This window comes from Podarcis muralis, chromosome 13, assembly GCF_964188315.1.
Source record: "Podarcis muralis chromosome 13, rPodMur119.hap1.1, whole genome shotgun sequence".
Taxonomy (NCBI): Eukaryota; Metazoa; Chordata; class Lepidosauria; order Squamata; family Lacertidae; genus Podarcis; species Podarcis muralis.
The window spans coordinates 38,266,041-38,286,466 of NC_135667.1; the positions used below are offsets into that span (position 1 = coordinate 38,266,041).

The window sequence follows — 20,426 nt, forward strand, 5'->3', positions numbered from 1 at the left end:
GCCGCTGTCGCAGGTCATGAACCTGCTGCATTGGGGTAAATCTCTTCAGCTACTTCTCCCCCCTCCCTGTTCACCCTTCTTAAGAAAACCAGAAGCACCCTTTTAAAATAAAGCATACTTTTATTTTCTTGTTGAAGCACCCATTTCAATTTTTGAAAAACACACACAAAAGAAAACATGTTCCAATACTGAACGGGGAGCAGGGGGGGGGGGAGATTAAAAAAATGAAACCCAAGCGTTGTTCCTCGAAGCTGCCTCCACCCCCCCCAAATGTGGGGGTGACATTAAGGGGAGGGGGCAGGAAAGAGAAAATACATGCATTCATGTTTTCAGCTTTGTTCCTCCATGTTCTGGAGAGACACGTTTCAGCCACATGCAAACCGTACTAGGGGTGTATGTAACGAACTTGGGGGGGGGGAGGGAAGAGTAGAAAGGAATGGGATAATACTTTCTTTGGTTTATTATGCTAACTGACTGCTTGCCCCAGAAGGGTGGGTGGTACACCAGAGGGGGGGGGCATCTCTGATCCCAAAGAGGGGAGGGCCAGTGTCCTCTAAACACCCTCTTTTTTCTTTACTTTGTTTTTGAGTCTTTCTAATCTGTGCCTGGGACCCCCACCCCACGCCATAGAGGAGAAAAGAAGGCAATCACATGATTTCAGGTGCAAAGGGAGATAGCTCGGGGCCTGAAGGGATTTCCCAGACACAATTTTCCCCATGCCCCCACCCTGCCCAATATCCTAGAAAAAGGAAATGAAAGGGGGCAGATGAGTTTGTTTTCTGATTAGATCCCTCCTCAAACTGCTGCTTGGGATATTAAACCATCAACATCCCCTGCCTTTAAGCTCAAAGGACACCTGGACACCAATATACATAAATATTCTATATATAATTTTTTTTTAAGGGGAGGGAATTGGAAATCCACAATATCTACTGTGGAAAAACTGCCTCTCTCCCCTCCCCCAATTGCAATCCTCCACCCCACCCCCCTTGCAATATATGGCTAATTACAATCCAGCCCACTTGGAATATTCCACTCTGCTATTTTGTCCCACTTCCTCCACCTTGCTATGTGAGCTCCTTCTGCATTCCCCCTGCTTTTCAATTCCTGTGGTTTCCTCTATCCCTGCCAAATCCAACTCCCCAAAATCCTGCCCGCCCTCAATCAGAGCTCCACCTCCCCCCCTACACACATGGAATATTCCAGCCCCACCTCTACTCTCCCCCCCCCAACTTTCTTTGTGGGCCATTCCTGTCCTCAGATGCTCCCTCTCCTTTCCTTTCATGGAACATCCCTGTCCTTTGCTGCTGCGCATCTTCTACCAGGCAGGAGAGAAAAATGGGGCTGCAATGCAAGCGAGAGAAGCGCTGTGCAAGCCATACGCACCTCCTCCCTCATGTTCACACACCCCTTTTCCCTTGTGGCATGTGGAATATTCCTTCACATCAGGCCTCCCACCCCTTTGATGGACCACTTCTGTCCTCAGCCTCCTCTCCACCCCCCCAACCTTAGAATGGACCATTCCTGTTCTCCAAAATGACTACTATGGCCATATCTATTATCTTTTCGCTCCAGGCTGTTTCTGGCTGATGGACAGGCACTACCACCCCCTCCAAAAAAGCGCCCAAATGGTTTGTTCTGCTCCTCTTGACCCTCTTCTGTTTCAAAACCACACAGAGCATTAAGCCTGTCCCACAGGGAAAGACAGAAGGGAGGAAAGAAGGAAGGAAGGAAGGAAGGAAGGAAGGAAGGGAAGAGGGTTCTCCGGAAGCATTTTTGCCACCCTCGTGCCATTGGGGGGGGGGCAGGCAAAGAAGGGAGCCCTGCCCACCCAAGCCACCCATTCCCTTTCCCCGTGTCCTAATAGAGCATGGCTCGGTTGCCGTGGAGGAACACCAGCATATCAACATGCTCTGGCGTCAGGGCCTGCCGCTTGGTGTGCATGGCGTCGCCGGCGCTGCTGAACAGCCAGCCCGCGGGCACCGAGGTGGCAGGCACGGCAAGCAGCTTGCGGGCCGCCCGGGCCAGCAGCGGGTACTGCGTGTGGTGCGTCTTCCACCACTGCAGAGGGTCCTGGCCGAGGGCGGAGGCCTTGCTGGACTGGAAGCTGCTGGCCTCCTGCTCCACCTGCTGATGTGCCGAGCTGGCGCCCGAGGCGGCGCGCATGCTGCACAGGTCCCCCAGCAGGAACTCGATGCCTGCGTCTTGCTTTGGCACCTTGGCTGGCGGCGATGGGGGCAAGGCCATGCCCTGCGGGCCGGATGCCTGCGCTGCTGGTGACTCCGCCAGCCGCGACGCTTCTGCCTTGAGCAAGTGGAGGGTTTCCACACGGTCCGAGTGGCTCAGGAAGTCGAGGCCGCGGAAGCGTGGGTCTAGGGCGCACGCCAGGTTGAGGGCCTGGTTGACGTCCGGGCTGGAGAAGTGCTGGTTCAGTTCCTTCTGGGCCGCGGCCTTGGCTTCCAGCGCCAAGGCGGAGTCCCACTCGCTGCCCACCAGGTGTTTATAGAGAAGGCTGGTGAGCACAGGCTTGACAAGGGACAGGCTGGAAAAGGGGTCTTTGGTGAACGTCGAGGTAGCAATGGCCATGGGCTTGAGGACCTTGGCCGCGTCCCGAAGGGCAGCCCAGTCCTGGGGGCGCAGCGTCGCCTCCCCGTCAGGGCCGAGCCCCGCCAGAGGGTCGCTGTGCTCAAGCAGGCCTTGCAGGACGGCATAGGCGCTGTGCCACTTGCCACCGTCCCGCAGGAAGCGGCCGAGGTGCGCTTGCAGGAGGGGCTCCTGGGCCCACAGTTTCTCGCCCCGGCCTGCCCCGGCCAGCGCCCAGGATGCCAGGCGCCGCAGCCGCTCAAAGGCACCCTGCGCTGCCGGCTGGCTCAGCACAGCCTCCATGGCGGCTCGCAAGGCCTGCCCGATGCAAGGCAGGGCGGTCCAACCGAGCGCCGCCACGGCCTGCTGGGTAGTGAGCCCAAGGCCTCCGACGGTGTATGAGGTGCTCTCACGGACCCCCCACTCCTTGGCCGCCTCGCTGAGGGCCTCTGCCAGGCCGTCGGCACTGGGCTCTTCGGGGATGGGGCGGCTCGAGAGCACCCTCGCCCGGGCTTCGAAGCAGTCGTCCACGTAGTGCACGGTGAGAGTGAGGTAGGTGAGGGTGTTGCTGTGGCGCCAGATGTCTAAGCTGAGTGAGCACTGGGGCAGGGTCCGCACCAGCTCCCAGATTTTCCCCTTCATGTGGGTGTGCATGTCCCTCAGCACCGTGTGGGCCAGGGAGGCGGCATCTGGGGGCTTGTAGTTGGGGTCCAGGACCCCCAACATCTGCCCAAACCCTTCTCCTTCCACCACCTCCACGGGCATCAGGTCGAGCACGATGAAGTCGGCCACCGCCCGCGTGGTCCTGCCGGGGGCGGGAGGCCGGGGGGCTCCGAACTCGCTCGCCGTCCCCAGGACCCCTTTGTCCAGAGCGGCCGTCTGGGTCCCAACCAGCTGGTTGTACTCGCAGCGGTGCTTGTAGATGAGGTGCTGGCGTAGGTTGGTGGTGTTGCCACTGTAGCTGAGGCGGACTCCGCACAGCTTGCAGATGATTTTGCTCTTGTCCAGGATGCGGCCGTAGGCGTCCCCCTGGAACCCAAAGAAAGTCCAGTAGCGGCTCTGCGCCCTCCCCAGCCCCACCAGGTTCTGCGTCCCTTCTAGCAGCGGGAAAGGGCTACCCCCCGGGGGGAGGCCCGGCTTGTGGAGGGGCAGCAGGGGAGAGGCGGCGGCGTCTCCACACAGGTACTGGGTGCGGGAAGAAGGGGCGTGGGGAGCGGGAGGCGGCGGCGGGGTCTTGAGGTGCAGCTCCTGGAAGAGTTTCATCAGCAGCTCCTTCTCGCCAAATTCGTACTTAAAATGCTCGCCTGGAAGGGAGAGATAACAGCGCAAAGGTGAGGGTCCGCTACATCTGCCGAGGTGCAAGGCAGCCAACCCTGGAACTGTCCCTCTGCTGTTGTGGGGTGAGCAAATTGTGGCATGGGAGTTCCCCACCACCACTCCCCCCCATGCTATTTAGCAGCACAGTCCCTCACCTCCCCCCAACCAACACCCCAGGTTAAAGGTAAAGGTAAAGGCACCCCTGCCCGTACGGGCCAGTCTTGACAGACTCTAGGGTTGTGCGCCCATCTCACTCAAGAGGCCGGGGGCCAGCGCTGTCTGGAGACACTTCCGGGTCACGTGGCCAGCGTGACATCGCTGCTCTGGCGAGCCAGAGCCGCACACGGAAACGCCGTTTACCTTCCCGCTAGTAAGCGGTTCCTATTTATCTACTTGCACCCGGGAGTGCTTTCGAACTGCTAGGTTGGCAGGCGCTGGGACCGAGCAACGGGAGCGCACCCCGCCGCGGGGATTTGAACCGCCGACCTTTCGATCGGCAAGCCCTAGGCGCTGAGGCTTTTACCCACAGTGCCACCTGCGTCCCTACACCCCAGGTTAGGGCCCTGTTAAGTCTGTTCAACAATCTGGCCGTGGCTGAAGAGGCCTCCATCTCTGCTGCTGGAAAGATAGACCAAACTGGATGGCTCAGTTGGTTACAGCATAGTGCTGATAGCACCAAGGTCGCAGGTTCAATCCCCACATGGGACAGCTGCATATTCCTGCTTTGCAAGGATGATCCTCGGGGTCCCTTCCAACTCTACAATTCTGTGATTCTATGTGTGGGGAACTTTTGCACCTCCCGGATGTGGATGAACCACAACTGGCATCAGACCCACCAAGCAGTAGTGTCAAGAGGCGGCAATGCTTCTTGGTACCAGTTGTTGGAAACCGCAGAAGAAGAGTGCTCTTGTGCTCAGATCCTGCGTATGGGTTTCCCACAGGCATCCGGTTGGCCACTGTGAGAAAAGGATGCTGCACCAGACGGGCCTTTGGCCTGATCCAGCAGGCTTTTTCTATGTTCTTACGGATCCGAATTCCAAAGTACCTCCTTATTCCCAGCGGCTGGTCAGTAGGGACCCACAAACTTTGAACTGTGGCAGCCACTTCACATGTGCAGTTGCCATGACCCTATACTTCTCCTGCTTTTGTACCTGGTGCCATGCTGAGCTGTGGAACTGCTCTGAGCATAGCACAAGGCTTAGGGAGAATGCCTTCCTCTCCTTCCTTGGCTTCAAGCTTGGGAGAACAGGGAGGGTGTTTTCTTTTTTACCTAGCAAAGTGCAGGGGGAAAAGGAGACTGCAAAGGTGAAGACAGCAAGTCAATGATCCCTTCCCACTCCATCCCAAAGGTGTGTACACCAGCTCTTCAAACAGTGTGCAAGGCTGGGTTACATTTAAACAACACAGAATGTTGAAGTTGAACTGAATCCGTTCCGGAAGTCCGTTTGACTTCCAAAACGTTTGGAAACCAAAGCGCAGCTTCTGAATGGCTGCAGGAAGCTCCTTCAGCCAATCGGAAGCTGCGGAAGCCCCACTGGATGTTCGGGTTCCAAAGAACGTTCACAAATCGGAACATTCACTTCCAGGTTTCCGGTGTTCGGGAGCAAAAACGTCTGAGTACCAAGGCGTTCGGGATCCAAGGTCCGAATGTACTGTGAATTGCTTTGGTTTGATTCTGTTGCAGGAAAAAACTTAAAAATAAATAACTGTTGCGTTCACAACAACAAAAACTTGGCAATAATGGGAAATGAAGACTAGTTGTGGGGTAAATATATTCTTACAGAGAGACCCTTTAATGGGTAATCTGGGAGCCTAGGAATATGACCACAAGCCAAGATGCCACAGTATTCCTTACAGTGGCACCACTGGGGCAAGACGCCCAGTGACCCCACTCAGGAGAATGAGAAGAGCCCTCAAAGCAGTGCCCCATTCTGAATTCAGTGAAGGAATGCACACTGCAATGCAAAGAGGACCCCCAACCCCAACCCCACACAATAGAACTATTAAATCCAGAGCCGAAATTATCTCCTGTTTCTAGGTCATATGCGAGGAATGAAACTCAGAAACTATTTCCTTAATGGGGTAATGTTTTGTGGCTGCTGTTAGCACTGGGGAGGGTCATGGGGTATGCTTAAAAAGAGGATAACCCTGATCATTTGGCTCTCGGGTGCGCTTTCCCCCAAACTGGGCCATGGAGGGCCTCACTGCACATTGCTGTGAAGATCCCAGGTTTGATTCCTGACACCTCTAGTTTAAAAATGACCAGGCAGCAGGGAGCGGGACGGACGTTTGCAGGAGATCCAGGAAAAATCATCACCGGTCAAGAGTATCCAATTGTCAGACCTGGTACTCGGCAGCTTCCTTAGGTGATTACAAGACTGAGGGAGAAGGGAAGACAGGAGGCCTTGCAACATGTCCCACTCCCCTCCTCTTCTTCTTTTTGCCTACCTAAGCGTAATCCCAGCGTGCGTGCATACTCCTCCCCTATCCACACCAGCAGCTCTGTGTCAGCAGGTATGGTCTGGCAGACCCGGTAGTAGATATAGCCCCGGTACTGGAAAACAGTCAGGTTCTGTTCCTCCTCGGTGGAGGCGCACGCCACATATCTGCAGGGAGGAAGCGGGGATGAGTCACACTGTGGTTTTGGGGGGGGGGGGCATGCGTCATGCTTTACTCGCTGGTGGATGCACCGAGCGGTAGCCGCAGCAGTACGACTCCAGGGTAAAGGCAGCCCACAGTCTGCAAGGAGGCTGGAAGCACTCCCCTATGACTAAACAAGCATTCACCACGGGGATCACTCCAGCATCCTATGGGGGCTGAAAAGCTGCCAAACCTAATTCATCACGGGGTGTGTTTGTGTGTAGCTCCGTGGGTATAATGTACGCAACTAAGCTGGGACGGGTGTATATCCCCTTCCTTCCTTCCGCTGGGCCTCTCTCCCAAGGGGCTCACCTCATCCAGTTGGATCTAGAATCATCCGACGCGTCGACAAAGAAGTAGGAGCCGTTGTCCTGCACCTGAAGGAGGGATGGAAAGATCAGGGAAGGAGAAGAAGAACGAAACGAAAGCTCCACTCTTACCCAACCCCTACCTTAGGGCTCCTCTGTATGTATTTACAGAGCAACCATCCTAGAAATGCTTGCGCAAAACTTGTGCAAAGGTTAGATTATATCCAGTCTTAATTGATCACCCATTCTGAAATGCTTGTGGGGAGGTTACATGACAGTAAGCGGTCATCCTGAATTCCCAGCAGGCTCTTTATATCTCTCTCCCCTCCCCACTTTGACCATTCATTCATTCCACACTTCCCGGTGCATTTTCCTGACACTTTCCCAACCACAAAAAAAGTCTTATTTCTTTTCCCCTAAAGTGGATTTGTTGCACTAGGGTGATATCGGGTGCTTTTAAAGGTAAAGGTAAAGGTACCCCTGCCCGAAGGCCAGTCGTGTCCGACTCTAGGGTTGTGCGCCCATCTCACTTAAGAGGCCGGGGGCCAGCGCTGTCCGGAGACACTTCCAGGTCATGTGGCCAGCGTGACAAAGCTGCTCTGGCGAGTCGGCACCAGAGCAGCACACGGAAACGCCGTTTACCTTCCCGCTATAAAGCGGTACCTATTTATCTACTTGCACTTAAGAGTGCTTTCGAACTGCTAAGTGGGCAGGAGCTGGGACCGAAAGACGGGAGCTCACCCCGCCGCGGGGATTCGAACCGCCGACCATGCGATCAGCAAGCCCTAGGCGCTGAGGTTTTACCCACAGCGCCACCCACATCCCTATTGGGTGCTTTTACTGCACTCTAAATGTGCAAATCTGAATTTCCCAGCAGGAATGTGAAACCCTCCTGCAAAATAGTTCTCGATGCACCCTTAAGAATTTGCCTGATATCGCAGGCACCCCAGCCCCAAGGGACAAGGGCTGGGCTTCCAAGTGGATGGCTTAAAAGTGTGCCACGATCTGGGCCCAGGTGTGTGTGTCACTCTCACTGTACACTAACCCATCACTTTTGGCAGCCTAAGGTGGATTTCAGGTCTGCAAGCCAGAGACAAGCCAGAAAGCATTTCGAAAGGGAATAGAGCGCCATCTACAGTGGATCTGAAAAGCGTCAAATGCCTTAAAGTAGGTGTGAGCAAGTTTTCAGATTTTAACAAAAATATTATTATCTAGACTACCCCCAGGGCCTACTAACTGAAGCCGGGTACAAAATAGTGACCCAGAGATCTCAATCCAGAAAAGCTCAGGAAAAGGAGCCAATTGCTCCCTTCAGCCCATAAAGTCAAACACAGAGATAATTTACAGGTAGCTAATACAAATCAATATCTACTCCAGTCAATTTTGTGTGTGTGTAGGGCCAACAGCCTTTTTGAAACTGCCTTTGTTGAGCAACTGGAAGCCAGAAACCCATGCAGATCAACTGCAAGTCATCCAAGGACTTATCAGTTACAGTGGAACCTTGGTTCTCGAACTAAATCCGTTCCGAGAGTATGTTCGACTCCCCAAACCGTTCGAAAACCAAGGTGTGGCTTTCGATTGGCTGCAGGAGCTTCCCACACTCAACTGGAAGCTGCGGAGGACATTTGGCTTCCGAAAAACATTCACAAACCGGAATACTTACTTCCAGGTTTGCAGCATTTGGAAGCTGATTTGTTCGGGAGCCAAGGCGTTTGGGAACCAAGGTACCACTGTATTCCCAAACCAACCTTCTGCCCATCCTTCCACATGGACCAGTTTGCTGAGCAGCTTTGGATTCCGGTTTCCTGCCCTCCTTTAGGGTTGCAGGGAGACTGTGTATCCTGATCACCCAAAACACACCTGGAAAAATATTCCACTTGAGCCTTTCCATGTACCAAAGAGCAGCAAAGCTGCCATTTTGCAAATCTTGGCTCAGGTGAACATGAAAAGAGCATGCTGGATCACACCAGAGGCCTGTTTAGTTCATCACTGTGTTCCTAGAGTGGCCAACCAGCTGCCTCTTGATAGGGCAACAATAGCCCTCTTCTTGCTGTTGCTGCCTAGCGACTGATACTCAGAGGTCTCTGATACTGAAGGCAGTTTGTGACAAATAACCTTTCCCCCACATCTGCATTTTATTTCATTTTTAAAAACGAGAGCTTTATCTTCTTCCTCTCTCTTGAGAAGCAAAGGAAGGATTAATTGCATGCAAGCGGCTGTTGCAATGCAGTGAGTGTTGTGCTCAGATTGGAGAGTCCAGAGTTCAAATCCTCACTCGGCCAGGAAGCTTATTGGGTGGCTAGGGCATGCTGCAATTTTTCCCAGCCTTACCTGGCTCTCGATCTCCTGGGGTTGCTGAGATGTCAAAACTGAGGGCAAGGGCAACACAGAGGGAAGATGAAATAGCTCATTGCTAGAGCATGCATGCACTTTGCTTTCGGAAGATCCCAGGTCCAATGACTGATATTACCTGGCCAGGCTGGAAAAGACCTCTCTGCCTATCAAGAGTAGACAATACTGAGTGAGATGGACAGAGAGTCTGGTGCAAGAGGCCTGAGTTCTGTGGCCTTGGTCAGGTTCCATCAGCCTGGATAGCTCAGTTGGTTAAGAGCACGGTGCTGATAACACCAAGGCTGCAGGTTCAATCCCCGTATGGGGACACCTGCATATTCCTGCATTGCAGGGTGTTGGGCTATATGATCCTTGAGGTCTCTTCCAACTTTACAATTCTGTGGTTTAAAAATAATGTTAAAAATGTAGCAGAAAAACCACATTTAAAAACAGAAACAACTCTCTCGACCACCTCATCAGTGTGGACAGAAGAGAATTGACTGCCACTGAATAAGGACTTGTGCTAGTCTTGGGGTGAAGGTGCTTGGGTTTGAGGATCAGCTGAACTAAACCTTTTATTGCACGTGTGGAAAGATCCATAGCTCACAATCAGCCTTTATAAGGCTTAGAGCAGGTCTGGGGAAGCTGCGGCCTTCTGGATATTTGTTAAGACTCCAATTCCCATGAGTGGGGTTGCCATATGTCCTAGAATTCCCTGACATGTCCTCTTTTGGGGGTCCTACATGCCCATCCGGGGGAAATTTTACATTTTAAAGCAAATGTCCTGGATTTAGGGTTTATTTTTGTGTGTGTGTGTGTGTGCATGGGTGGCTCTGGTTCAGGCTCTAGAATGGCAGCAGCGATGGGGTATTGGGCGATTGCCCTAAAAAATCTCAACATTTTGTGTTCAGTTTTTTACCTCTTGGAATATGGCAACCCTACCACCAGCCTCATACCACTTTAAGCAGTCATGGCTTCCACCAATGAATTATGGGAGCTGTAGTTTGTGAAGGGGGCCAAGCGTTGCTAGGAGACCCCTATCACAGAACTACAAGTCGCAGAGTAGTTCAGCAATCAATCCCTTTCCCCAGGGAGCTCTTATTCAGCTGCCTTCCTCCAGTGGCCATTATCTATCATAATCATTAACAGTAGCTTAATCTGGATTTGCAGACCTATCTATTTCAAGTATCCTTTGACTAATGAGGTTTTATTGGATATGCTGCTGATTTTCTGCTTTGTTGTTGCCGCCTGTGATTAATTTAACGCTGGCAGTTTTGCGTTTTCCAAATGTTCTTGCTTCCCTTCGAATTTTTGTAATTTATGAAGTTTTAGGAAAATTCACTTTCTGCAGTTTATATTGTTGTCCAACTCCTGAAGAGAGAGCGCTTTGGTCAGAAATATGGCCTAAATGATGAACATAAGCAAATTAAATGGAAATCGCAGCAGGAGATCCAATTGTGGATTTTTTTTTTTTTTTTGTATTGCCACAGTTTTGACTGAGCAAAAGATCTTCAGCACAGCTAGGAAAGATTTCCCCTGGAGCCAAAACTAGACTTGAATGCCTTTGCATTTAACTTGTAATAAATAAAGATATGCATAGGTATTAGTTGGGGTGGTGATAAATCTATAGCATCAAAGCAAGCACAGAGAGGGAGTTTAACCATCTCTTTCCCTGCTGCCATTCTGAGAAAATCCCTTCCCTGAAGCCAGTATTTACATTGGAGGGAAATTCCCCATTGAATTTCCATGAGAGATTTGCCTCCTTTAGAGTAAAGAATTTTTTTCTCAGGACTGCCACAGGAAAGTGTTAATTTCCCTCCTCCAAATCTCTCTCTCCCCCCCTCCAGCTTATGCAAAATTTGAAATAAACTGGCATCTTCAATTCAAAGATACATACATTGCTGCATGGAGCTTGGTCAGAGCTTTGAACAGCTACTACAAGTCAAAGTTAGCATAAAAGCACAGGGGACTCCAAACTGAAAGGTGGCACCTCAATCTAAGGCTGATCTTTGCATATTTACAGCTCGATCCTAGCCAGAATCAGGTGCTCAAATAACCACAGATGCCTTTGAAGGATGACATCATTGTGCCCACAAATACAGCCACCATTTAGTCAAGGGCATTTCTGTTGTTGTTGTTTTGTTTCATAATGCTATAATTCGTGGCAAACCGAAGGCATCTGTGGAAAAAGGGAGGAAGCCTCAAGGTACATTTTTGGAGCTCCACATGGTGTCAAAACATAAATCTTTCTTCAGGGACCTTTTGGGGCACAACCAACTCAACCCTTGGGTCTTGGCGGCCAAAGGAAACTGGTTTGGGATTTTATTTGTCACATGTTTATCCCACTCTCCTCGAAGAGCTCAGGGTGATATTACCCCTGCTGCCACTCCCTTTATCGTCACAACACAGTAGGTTGGGCTGAGAGACGGCAACTGGCCCAAGTCAGCTTGGTGGCCAAGTGGGAAATTTAAGCCGGAGTCTCCCTGAGTCTGACAACCAGGAATGGGGAACTGGTGGCCCTACAGATGTTCTTGAGACTCCAGTTCCAGTCAGCATGGCCATTATTGAGGGATGATGGAGAGTTGTGGCCTCCAAATGGGGGTACAGGCTCTAACTGCTGCACAACTAGAGTCTCTACTAGATTTGCAGTGGACCACAAAGGCCATTACAGTGATCAAGTACAGAGCCTAGGACTTGCCGATCAGAAGGTCGGCGGTTCGAATCCCTGCGACGGGGTGAGCTCGCGTTGCTCGGTCCCTGCTCCTGCGAACCTAGCAGTTCGAAAGCACGTCAAAGTGCAAGTAGATAAATAGGTACCGCTCCGGCAGGAAGGTAAACGGTGTTTCCATGCGCTGCTCTGGTTCGCCAGAAGCGGCTTAGTCATGCTGGCCACATGACACGGAAGCTATACGCTGGCTCTCTCAGCCAATAAAGCAAGATGAGCGCCGCAACCCCAGAGTCGGTCACGACTGGACCTAATGGTCAGGGGTCCCTTTACCTTTACAATTGTACCTTGGATTCCGAACACCTTGTGAGCCGAACATTTTGGCTCCCAAACGCCGCAGACCTGGAAGTGAATGTTCCGGTTTGTGAACGTTCTTTGGAACCCAAAAGTCTGATGCTCCTGCAGCGAATCGGAAACCGCGCCTTGGTTTCCAAACATTTTAGAAGCCGAACGGATTCTGTTTGACTTCTGAGGTATGACTGTAGTCACCTATGGTATTGCATGGCTAAGATATGGCATGGTGTGAAAAGCAAAACTTTCTGAGAAGCTCAGCTTTACTTTTTAAGCAAGTCTGTAGTCCTCATAGTTGTGGGATAAAATTAAAAAAGGTGACTGTCATTATCAGATATGTGGAGAAAAAACCCAGAAATAAGCCCCCCAAATCAAGTAAGTAAATAAAAATGCTTAACTAACCAACCAAGTGGGTTGCAGATATCTCTGTTCTGTCTCTGCCCCTGCCAACCTAAAGCCTGCTCTCTTAATATAAATCCTGGCTAGGCCCAGGTAAGCCAGGAGCATGATAGCTTCCTTTACCCATCACAGTATTTTCATGGCCTCCTGCCAGGGCCAGTAGTCGGGTTGAGCGATCCTTGGCAAAGTGCCATTTAGTGCGCCTTGACACGAAGGACCCTCCCGCCAATCCTAATGCCCCCACCCCACTCCGTACTGCCTGCTTACTGGTGGTAGTGGCAGCCAGCAGCCACAAAGCCATCTGCCATTTTCAGTTTCCTAAATGCCGCTACACAGTAGTGTTGGAAAGGTAAAATGGTGGGTGGCTGGAAGCCACACACTGCAAGGAATAATCAAGCCGGGGGGAAAGGTGATCGGGCCTAACTGGAACAGGCCTGAGCACCCATCAGCAAATGCCAAAGGATGCTTGGTAATAATAATAATAATAATAATAATAATAATAATAATAATAATAATAATTTATTATTTATACCCCGCCTATCTGGCTGGGTTTCCCCAGCCACTATGGGCAGCTTCCAACCAAATATTTAAAAAATACAGTGTCAGATATTAAAAACTTCCCTAAACAGGGCTGCCTTCAGTTGTCTTTTAAAAGTAAAATAGTTGTTTATTGCCTTGACATCTGCTGGGAGGGCGTTCCACAGGGTGGGCACCACTACCAAGAAGGCCCTCTGCCTGGTTCCCTGTAACCTCACATCTTGCAGCGAGGGAACCGCCAGAAGGCCCTCAGTACTGGACCTCAGTCTCCGGGCTGGATGATGGGGGTGGGGGGGAGAGAGACGCTCCTTAAGGTATACAGGATCGAGGCCGTTTAGGGCTTTAACACAAACACCCCTCCTTTCTTTCTTAGCCTCCTCACATATTTATAGAAACCCCAATTTCTCCAATACCCCCAAATCTCAAAAATGGAATAAAGAGGTGCACACATTATTAGACACGTTAAAGAATGTATGGCCCCATCTCTGCACTTTAAATTCAAAGCAGTGTTATACCACTTCAAACAACCATGGCTTCTCCCAAAGAATCCTGGGAATGGTAGTTTGTTAAGGGTGCCCTCTTCCCCTCACAAAACTACAGCTCCCAAAGTTCCCTGAAAAGGGGGACTGGTTGTTAAACCACTCTGGGAATTGTAGCTCGGTAAGGGGAATAGGGATTTCCTAACAACTTTCCTCAGCACTCTTAACAAACGGCAGGGTTCTCTGTGGGAAGTCACAACTGTTAAAAGCAGTATGATACTGCTTTAAACGCACAGTGCAGACAGGGCCTGAAATAAACATTTCTGCATTTAATTTGCTCGGACGCGGAAGCTGGCTAACGCACACTGCAACACAATTATTTACACTGGAATTGTAAGGAATTTCTTTGTCAGCGCTCCCTCTAAAAGCTGAAAAACACGGGTCCTCTTAACCGCTTATTGTTTGCAAAAGAATGCGGATGCTAAACCCATGTGAAGAAGGCAAACACATGCCCATATGAGGCTAGTGTTTTGTGTGAACATCTTTGCAAAGATGTATTCCACTCTTGAAACGCATGAAGTGGGCTTTAGAACAAACAGCCAAATAACTTCCAGGGACACAAATACTCTTATTTGGCCCACTGCATTTCAGGGGGTGGGGGGGAGCTGTCTCAGGGGGGAAATAAAGAGAGAACAGTGCTATGTTTTATGGTGGACCAGAGTAAAATTTTCCTCAAAGGCATTGTGAAAAGGAAACAATATTTTTGCACACCTTAAAGTTTCCTTTATTTTTGGATTGGTGCACTCTCCCCTTTTCTGTTCTGAATTGGGCCTTTGACACAATGAAACACACATACAGTGGTATGTATGTATATACGCTTCAGGTTACATACACTTCAGGTTACAGACTCCGCTAACCCAGAAATAGTGCTTCATGTTAAGAACTTTGCTTCAGGATGAGAACAGAAATCGTGCTCTGGCGGCGCGGCGGCAGCAGGAGGCCCCATTAGCTAAAGTGGTGTTCAGGTTAAGAACAGTTTCAGGTTAAGTACGGACCTCCGGAACGAATTAAGCACTTAACCTGAGGTACCACTGTATATATCTTCCCACAGCAGCCGGGCATTTTGAAACAAAACATAACAAAATGCCCATACCCTATATTTTCAGTTTTCAGGCTTTATGTTTATGTAATCCACCACACACCGCAACGTTAAGGGTTATTTAATAACAAATGGAGCTGCGACACATCACTGTTATATTTGCAAGCTTGCTTGTGATGCCACAAGGGATAGAAACTTTTCAAAGAAATAAAACCTGGCAGTGCCTGTATGACTACACAAGCCATCCTGCATTTCTTACTTGGCTGAAGATAAAGTTTTTATTTTCTGGCACCACAGCTTGATTCCCCCCCCCCCTTTCTGGATCTTATCCTGTTCCAGTTAGTGCACTGTTACCCTTTGTCGCAAAACAAACCTTGCCAAAAATATCCCAGATTTGCAAAATGGAAGAAAAAAGACGCTCTCACACTGCAAATACAGTGGTACCTCTGGTTACGTACTTAATTCGTTCCGGAGGTCTGTTCTTAACCTGAAACTGTTCTTAACCTGAAACACCACTTTAGCTAATGGGGCCTCCCGCCACCGCCGTGCGATTTCTGTTCTCATCCTGAAGCAAAGTTCTTAACCCGAGGTACTATTTCTGGGTTAGCGGAGTCTGTAACCTGAAGCATATGTAACCTGAGGTAGCACTGTACACATCAGTGATGCCGATTTGCATAGGATTGACTTTGAAGAAGAACTGGGAAGAAGTTTCTGGTAGGGAGATTTTCCTATTACTCAGCTGAAGCAGGCAACCCTCTTCGCCAGTTTCCCCTAGTTGGCTTGGATCCGGATTAAGCTAGGCATGCTCTGGTCCCATGGAAATCGGCAGGACGAGTTAGTGACTTATTTGAGACCCAAGCAGGGATGGGGAACCTCAGGTCTGAGGGTCCCAATGTGGCCCTCTAGCCTCAGCCTGCCTGCCAGGCCACATCTCTCACTTACTGGCACTGTTCCACCCTGCTCCCCAAGGGCTTTTGCCGGCATGGAATGAGTCTCTGAAGATGCCTTTTGCCCAGATGGAGTTATGTGAACGTGGAATTCTCTGAACTGTGCACGTAGCTCATTGTACAAATGGTCACATCTCTTTCTCTGTCTGCTTTCTGCCTCTGGCCCCACCCACCACTAGAATGCGGCCCTTGGGAGGCTGCTCAGGAAGGAAATGTGGCCCTCTGCTTTACTTTTAAATTGTTTTTTTTAAATTTTAAATATACCTATCACAACAACTTTATACAAATATTGATGCCTATTTACATATCCAGTGTTTATATTTTGGGGAGAATTCCTCTGCTAATCTTTTTTTATTATTGGGTTTTATAAACAAGAATAATGTTATACAAATAAGTATACAGTGGTACCTCAGGTTAAAAACTTAATTCGCTCTGGAGGTCTGTTCTTAACCTGAAACTGTTCTTAACCTGAAGCACCACTTTAACTAATGGGGTCTCCTGCTGCTGCTGAGCCGCCGGAGAACGATTTCTATTCTAATTTTGAAGCAAAGTTCTTAACCCGAGGTACTATTTCTGGGTTAGCGGAGGCTGTAACATGAAGCGTATGTAACCTGAAGCACCACTGTACCAAGTTTTCTTGTGTCATTTGTGTATCACAAAAATAGCATAATAAATGTGGAGTAATATCAACAACATATGGTTCATTATTGGTGGTCAATTTATAAGTTACTGGTTCATGAATTGGTTTAAACAATTAGGAAGACAAGAGAGGGAAAGGGGAGGGGGAGTGGCCCTCTGCTTGAAGAAAGGTCCTCTATCCCTGAACTAAAGCATAGCTAACTTAGTTTGGATCCAATCTGAAGTGCTGCGTTGTTAATGCATAGAAAGCTTTCATATTTCCTTACTGTGTTTAACCTCAAAGAATAATTCTATGGTACATAAATGAAATTCTGTTAGCAAACAAGGCAGCATGGAGGAGACAAGTGTGCTTTGCCCTAGGAGAGATCCACCCGGTGTGTTATTGTGCCTGGCGGAGTTGGGAGGCCAGGCTACACGTTTTAAGTTGTGGGGGGAAACGATGGGAGAATTGTGTGTCTTACCGCCCAGGAATACCGGGTGCAGTCGCCATGTTCCCGTACCACTTCCCCTTCGTAGGGGCCAAAGATGCAGCCACGAGGCAGGGCTGGGAGGGCGCTCCAGACTCTGAGGCCCCCCTGGGAACGCTCCTTGACTAGAAGTCCCTCCGGCAAGGAGAGCAGGGCTCGTGACTGAGCCCTTTCTGGAACGGGTCTGTCAGCCACAAAGGTAGGGGGTCCGTGCTGCGGGCAGGAGTCCCGGAAGTAAAGGCGGCAGTCTTCACAGACTGTGGGAGGAAAGAGAAATGGAAGCAGATCTGGTTTCACCAACAGATCGCAGGCTGACTTTTGGTATGTCAACAGGTTCTGCTACTCACAATTCTTTTATTTTTCCAAACACATTTTATTAATTTTACAAATAAACACACATCAATAAAATCATACTGTATGTAGAGATTCTCCGAATCGCACAACTTCCCCCCATACCATCCATGGAGTTTTATCTTAAACGTCTACAACTGCATACTCCAATTTTTATATCAGAGCATATAATGTTTTTTACGCTATAAGTGAGTCAGAATCCTGCTCTTGTTTCCATCTGCTTACAGTAGTCTCCTAGATAACCTATAAATTTCCCCCATTATTTTATAAAGTTTTCATCCTCTTGGTTTCTGAGTTTTCCAGGAAAGGTTCTAGAAATCAGATTTGAAATTTATGGCGTGTTCTACATTGAAAGAAAATTATATGAAAATGATGTACCGGTGGTATCTGACTCTTACAAAGATAGCAAAAATGTACAGTACAAGACAAGTTCAAATATCTGCTGTAAATGTAAAGAAAAAGAAGGTACCTTTTATCATGTGTGGTAGACTTGTAAGGTAAGAAAAGCTTTTTGGGAGATGATATATAATGAAATGAAAAAAATGTTTAAAATAACTTTTGTTTAAAAAAAAACAGAAGCATTTTTATTAGGAATTACATTCCGAAGGAGCAGAAAAAACTTTTTATGTATAGAACAACAGCTGTGTGAATGTTATTGGCCCAGAGTTGGAAGTCCTTACCAGAGAAGAATGGCAAATCAAGTTGATGGATTATGCCGAGATGGCAAAGATGACTGAAAAACTCTCAATTGTTTTTAAACAGCAGTTGGGGAAAACTGCCTGTCTAGAGTTGTGCTAGGCTTTCTGTGGAGGTTTAGAGCAGGAGAGGTGAGAAATTTGGTTTGGTTCTAAAGGACCGTCAAAATTTGTCAACCACTGACACAGGCAGGTCAATGGGGACACTGCTTGTGTCACTTCCTGTCACTAAAGCATCATCCTTCAGTAGACAGCTAGGTTAGTTTAAATGAGTGTATGCGAGTGCAATCTCTTTGAGCATTGCCGTATTTTTCGCCCTATAGGACGCACTGTCCCATAAGGCGCACCTAGTTTTTTGGGGGGGAAATAAAGGGGAAAAAATTATTTCTCCCCCAGGCGCGGGGCTGGGGCGGGGGAAGCTCGAGCTTCCCCCGACCCCAGCCCCCAAACAGGCAGCTCTCTGCAAGCCGTGGGAGCCCAGCTCTGGCTCCCGCTGCTTGCGGAGAGGTCCGCAAAGCCTGGACGCACTGATCTCAGCGCGCGCAGGCTTCGGCATGCCGGCAACTCTCCGCAAGCAGCAGGAGCGTTCCCGCTGCTTGCGGAGAGGTCCGTGAAGCCTAGACGCGCTGATCTCAGCGCGCGCAGGCTTCGGCATGCCGGCAACTCTCCGCAAGCAGCAGGAGCGCTCCTGCTGCTTGCGGAGAGGTCCGCGAAGCCTGGAGAGCGAGAGGGGTCGGTGCGCACCAACCCCTCTCGCTCTCCAGGCTTCAGCGAAAGCCTGCATTCGCCCCATAGGACGCACCCAGATTTCCCCTTCATTTTTGGAGGGGAAAAAGTGCGTCCTATAGGGCGAAAAATACGGTATATCTTATATCACAGATTAGACACGAAGCAAAGGCAGGCTGCGAAAGTACCACTCAACTGATCACCTGTGGCGAGTAAGAAATATCTGAAGGTGGCCAGTCAGGGAAGCTTCAAAGAATTTGGTGGTTCTTCCTCTCCCTCCTGGGGTAAGACAACAAATGGCTTAACACAGGCACTTACAATAATAATTTCTTATTTGTGACTAAGTGGCCTTTACAAAAGGGAAAGGGATCATATATGTTTGGGATGGGGCAGAAATGAAGGTTTTACTTTTACTTACAGAGCAGCTCATCCTCAAAATTGGTGCAGGCATCCTCAGCCACTTGCATGGTGTGGTACAATCGTGAAGCCTACAACGTTAACAGGGAGGAAGTGTTTAGAGTTGGTACTTCTCACACCCAAAATCCATGTCATCTTAAATACTTTCCAAAAGAGCAGGGAAAGGTAATCGGTAGCCTTCCAAATGATGCTGGAATCCAACTCCCATGAGCCTCAGCCAGCAGGACCGATGGTCCCACAACATCTAGCGCTGCCACAGGTTCCCCATCCCCATCCCAGAACAACACTGACCCCCCACATCAACTTCTGCCCAAACCGCACCAATTGCTACCTTCTTCCCACAAACAAGAACTTCTTCCAGCAGATACCCCCTCCCCAACCCTGGATCTATCCTCTTCCTCTAACCTAGAACACTGGCCATGCTGATATCAAACTCCAACACCTCCTTTCTACAGAAAGAGCCCATCACCTTCCCCGTGGATTACAGTCACCTTCCCCTTAGTCCCCCACAAATAGCTCTGTCAGTAAAGCATGAGATTCTTAGTCTCAAGGCTGTGGGTTCGAGCCCCACATTGGGCTCCAGATTCCGGCCGCGCAGGGGGTTGGACTGGATGACCCTAGTGGCCCCATGCAGTTGTACAATTAGATGGGGCTTCTGTGATCCCAATACTGGCTGCCTCCCCTACCCCGTTCAGAACCACGCTGGAGAACAGCTCCAATCAAACAAACAAACGAGGCAATCACTTTGGACGGGATCAGCCCCCAAACCTGACGTCGACCCCACCCAGGCTCCCCTATAGTGCTTCTTCGCCTTATCTCTCCCCCCCCCCAGTCCGTCTGCACGCACAGCCCCCCCGGACACCCGTCCACCTGCAACACCAAGCCCCGCTCTTGCAAATCAATGCTCGTCCCCTCGCAAGTCACTGCAACAGCAGCAGCAGCTTTCCTCTCACTTGCACGCCCCCAACCCTTATTACAAAAATAAAAGGAGCCCCCCCCCACTTATTCTTAGCCTGCCCCACCTCCCTCCTCAAAGGAAGGAACCCCGAGAAGCCGGCCAAGTCTCGCCCTGCCTGGGCGGAGCTGGATCGATGCCGCTGCGGCAGCTCCTCCAGGCGGGCGCCCTCGTGGGAGGGAGGGTCGAGGAGCGCGCGGGCGGAGCGGGGAGGCGGCCCTTCGCCCTCCTTCCTTCCCGCCCTCTCTCCTCCCTCCCGCTTCCGGTTCTGCAAACTTGCTCACCGCGCTACACCGGCCGCCGCCGCTCGCAGCCGCATCTGCGCTCCCCCGCCCCTCTCTCCCCTCGTTTTTTTCTTATGGAACGCTCGGCCTCGCCAATCCCTTCCCACCGGCTGGGCGGCCCGCGGCCAATGAGAGCGCGGCCCAGAGTTCCGCCGCCGCCCCAGCCTATGAAGCGCCTTCCATCGGCGCGGAAGGCAAGAAGAGGCGGGCTTTTCCCCCCCTCGCCGAGTTGGCGG

General features: G+C 50.3%; 1 protein-coding gene across 3 annotated transcripts; it reads right to left on the reverse strand.

The window, feature by feature from the left end:
• Window positions 1-100: 100 nt before the first annotated feature.
• Window positions 101-20,198, reverse strand: LOC114608053 (E3 SUMO-protein ligase ZBED1-like). Of its 3 annotated transcripts, none has more exons than XM_028751941.2 (6): window positions 20,025-20,198; window positions 18,953-19,022; window positions 16,757-17,019; window positions 6,853-6,917; window positions 6,349-6,506; window positions 101-3,887 (listed from the first exon to the last, which is right to left on the reverse strand). In XM_028751941.2, exons 2-6 carry the CDS (start codon window positions 18,999-19,001, stop codon window positions 1,861-1,863), a joined length of 2,562 nt encoding a protein of 853 aa, XP_028607774.2. In that variant the 5' UTR covers window positions 19,002-19,022; window positions 20,025-20,198; the 3' UTR covers window positions 101-1,860. The 3 variants fall into 3 exon arrangements, with proteins under 3 accessions (XP_028607774.2, XP_077773556.1, XP_028607775.2); XM_077917430.1 differs by having other exon boundaries at window positions 19,974-20,198; XM_028751942.2 differs by lacking the exon at window positions 20,025-20,198 and having other exon boundaries at window positions 18,953-19,719.
• Window positions 20,199-20,426: the final 228 nt, after the last annotated feature.

Coding starts and splice junctions, on each gene's coding strand:
- LOC114608053 (XM_028751941.2), bottom strand. CDS start 19,001: ATGCAAGTGGCTGAGGATGCCTGCACCAATTTTGAGGATGAGCTGCTC. Junction 17,020..18,952: donor TTTTGAGGATGAGCTGCTCT/GTAAGTAAAAGT, acceptor TTCCTCCCACAG/TCTGTGAAGACTGCCGCCTT. Junction 6,918..16,756: donor GCACCCGGTATTCCTGGGCG/GTAAGACACACA, acceptor TCCCTCCTTCAG/GTGCAGGACAACGGCTCCTA.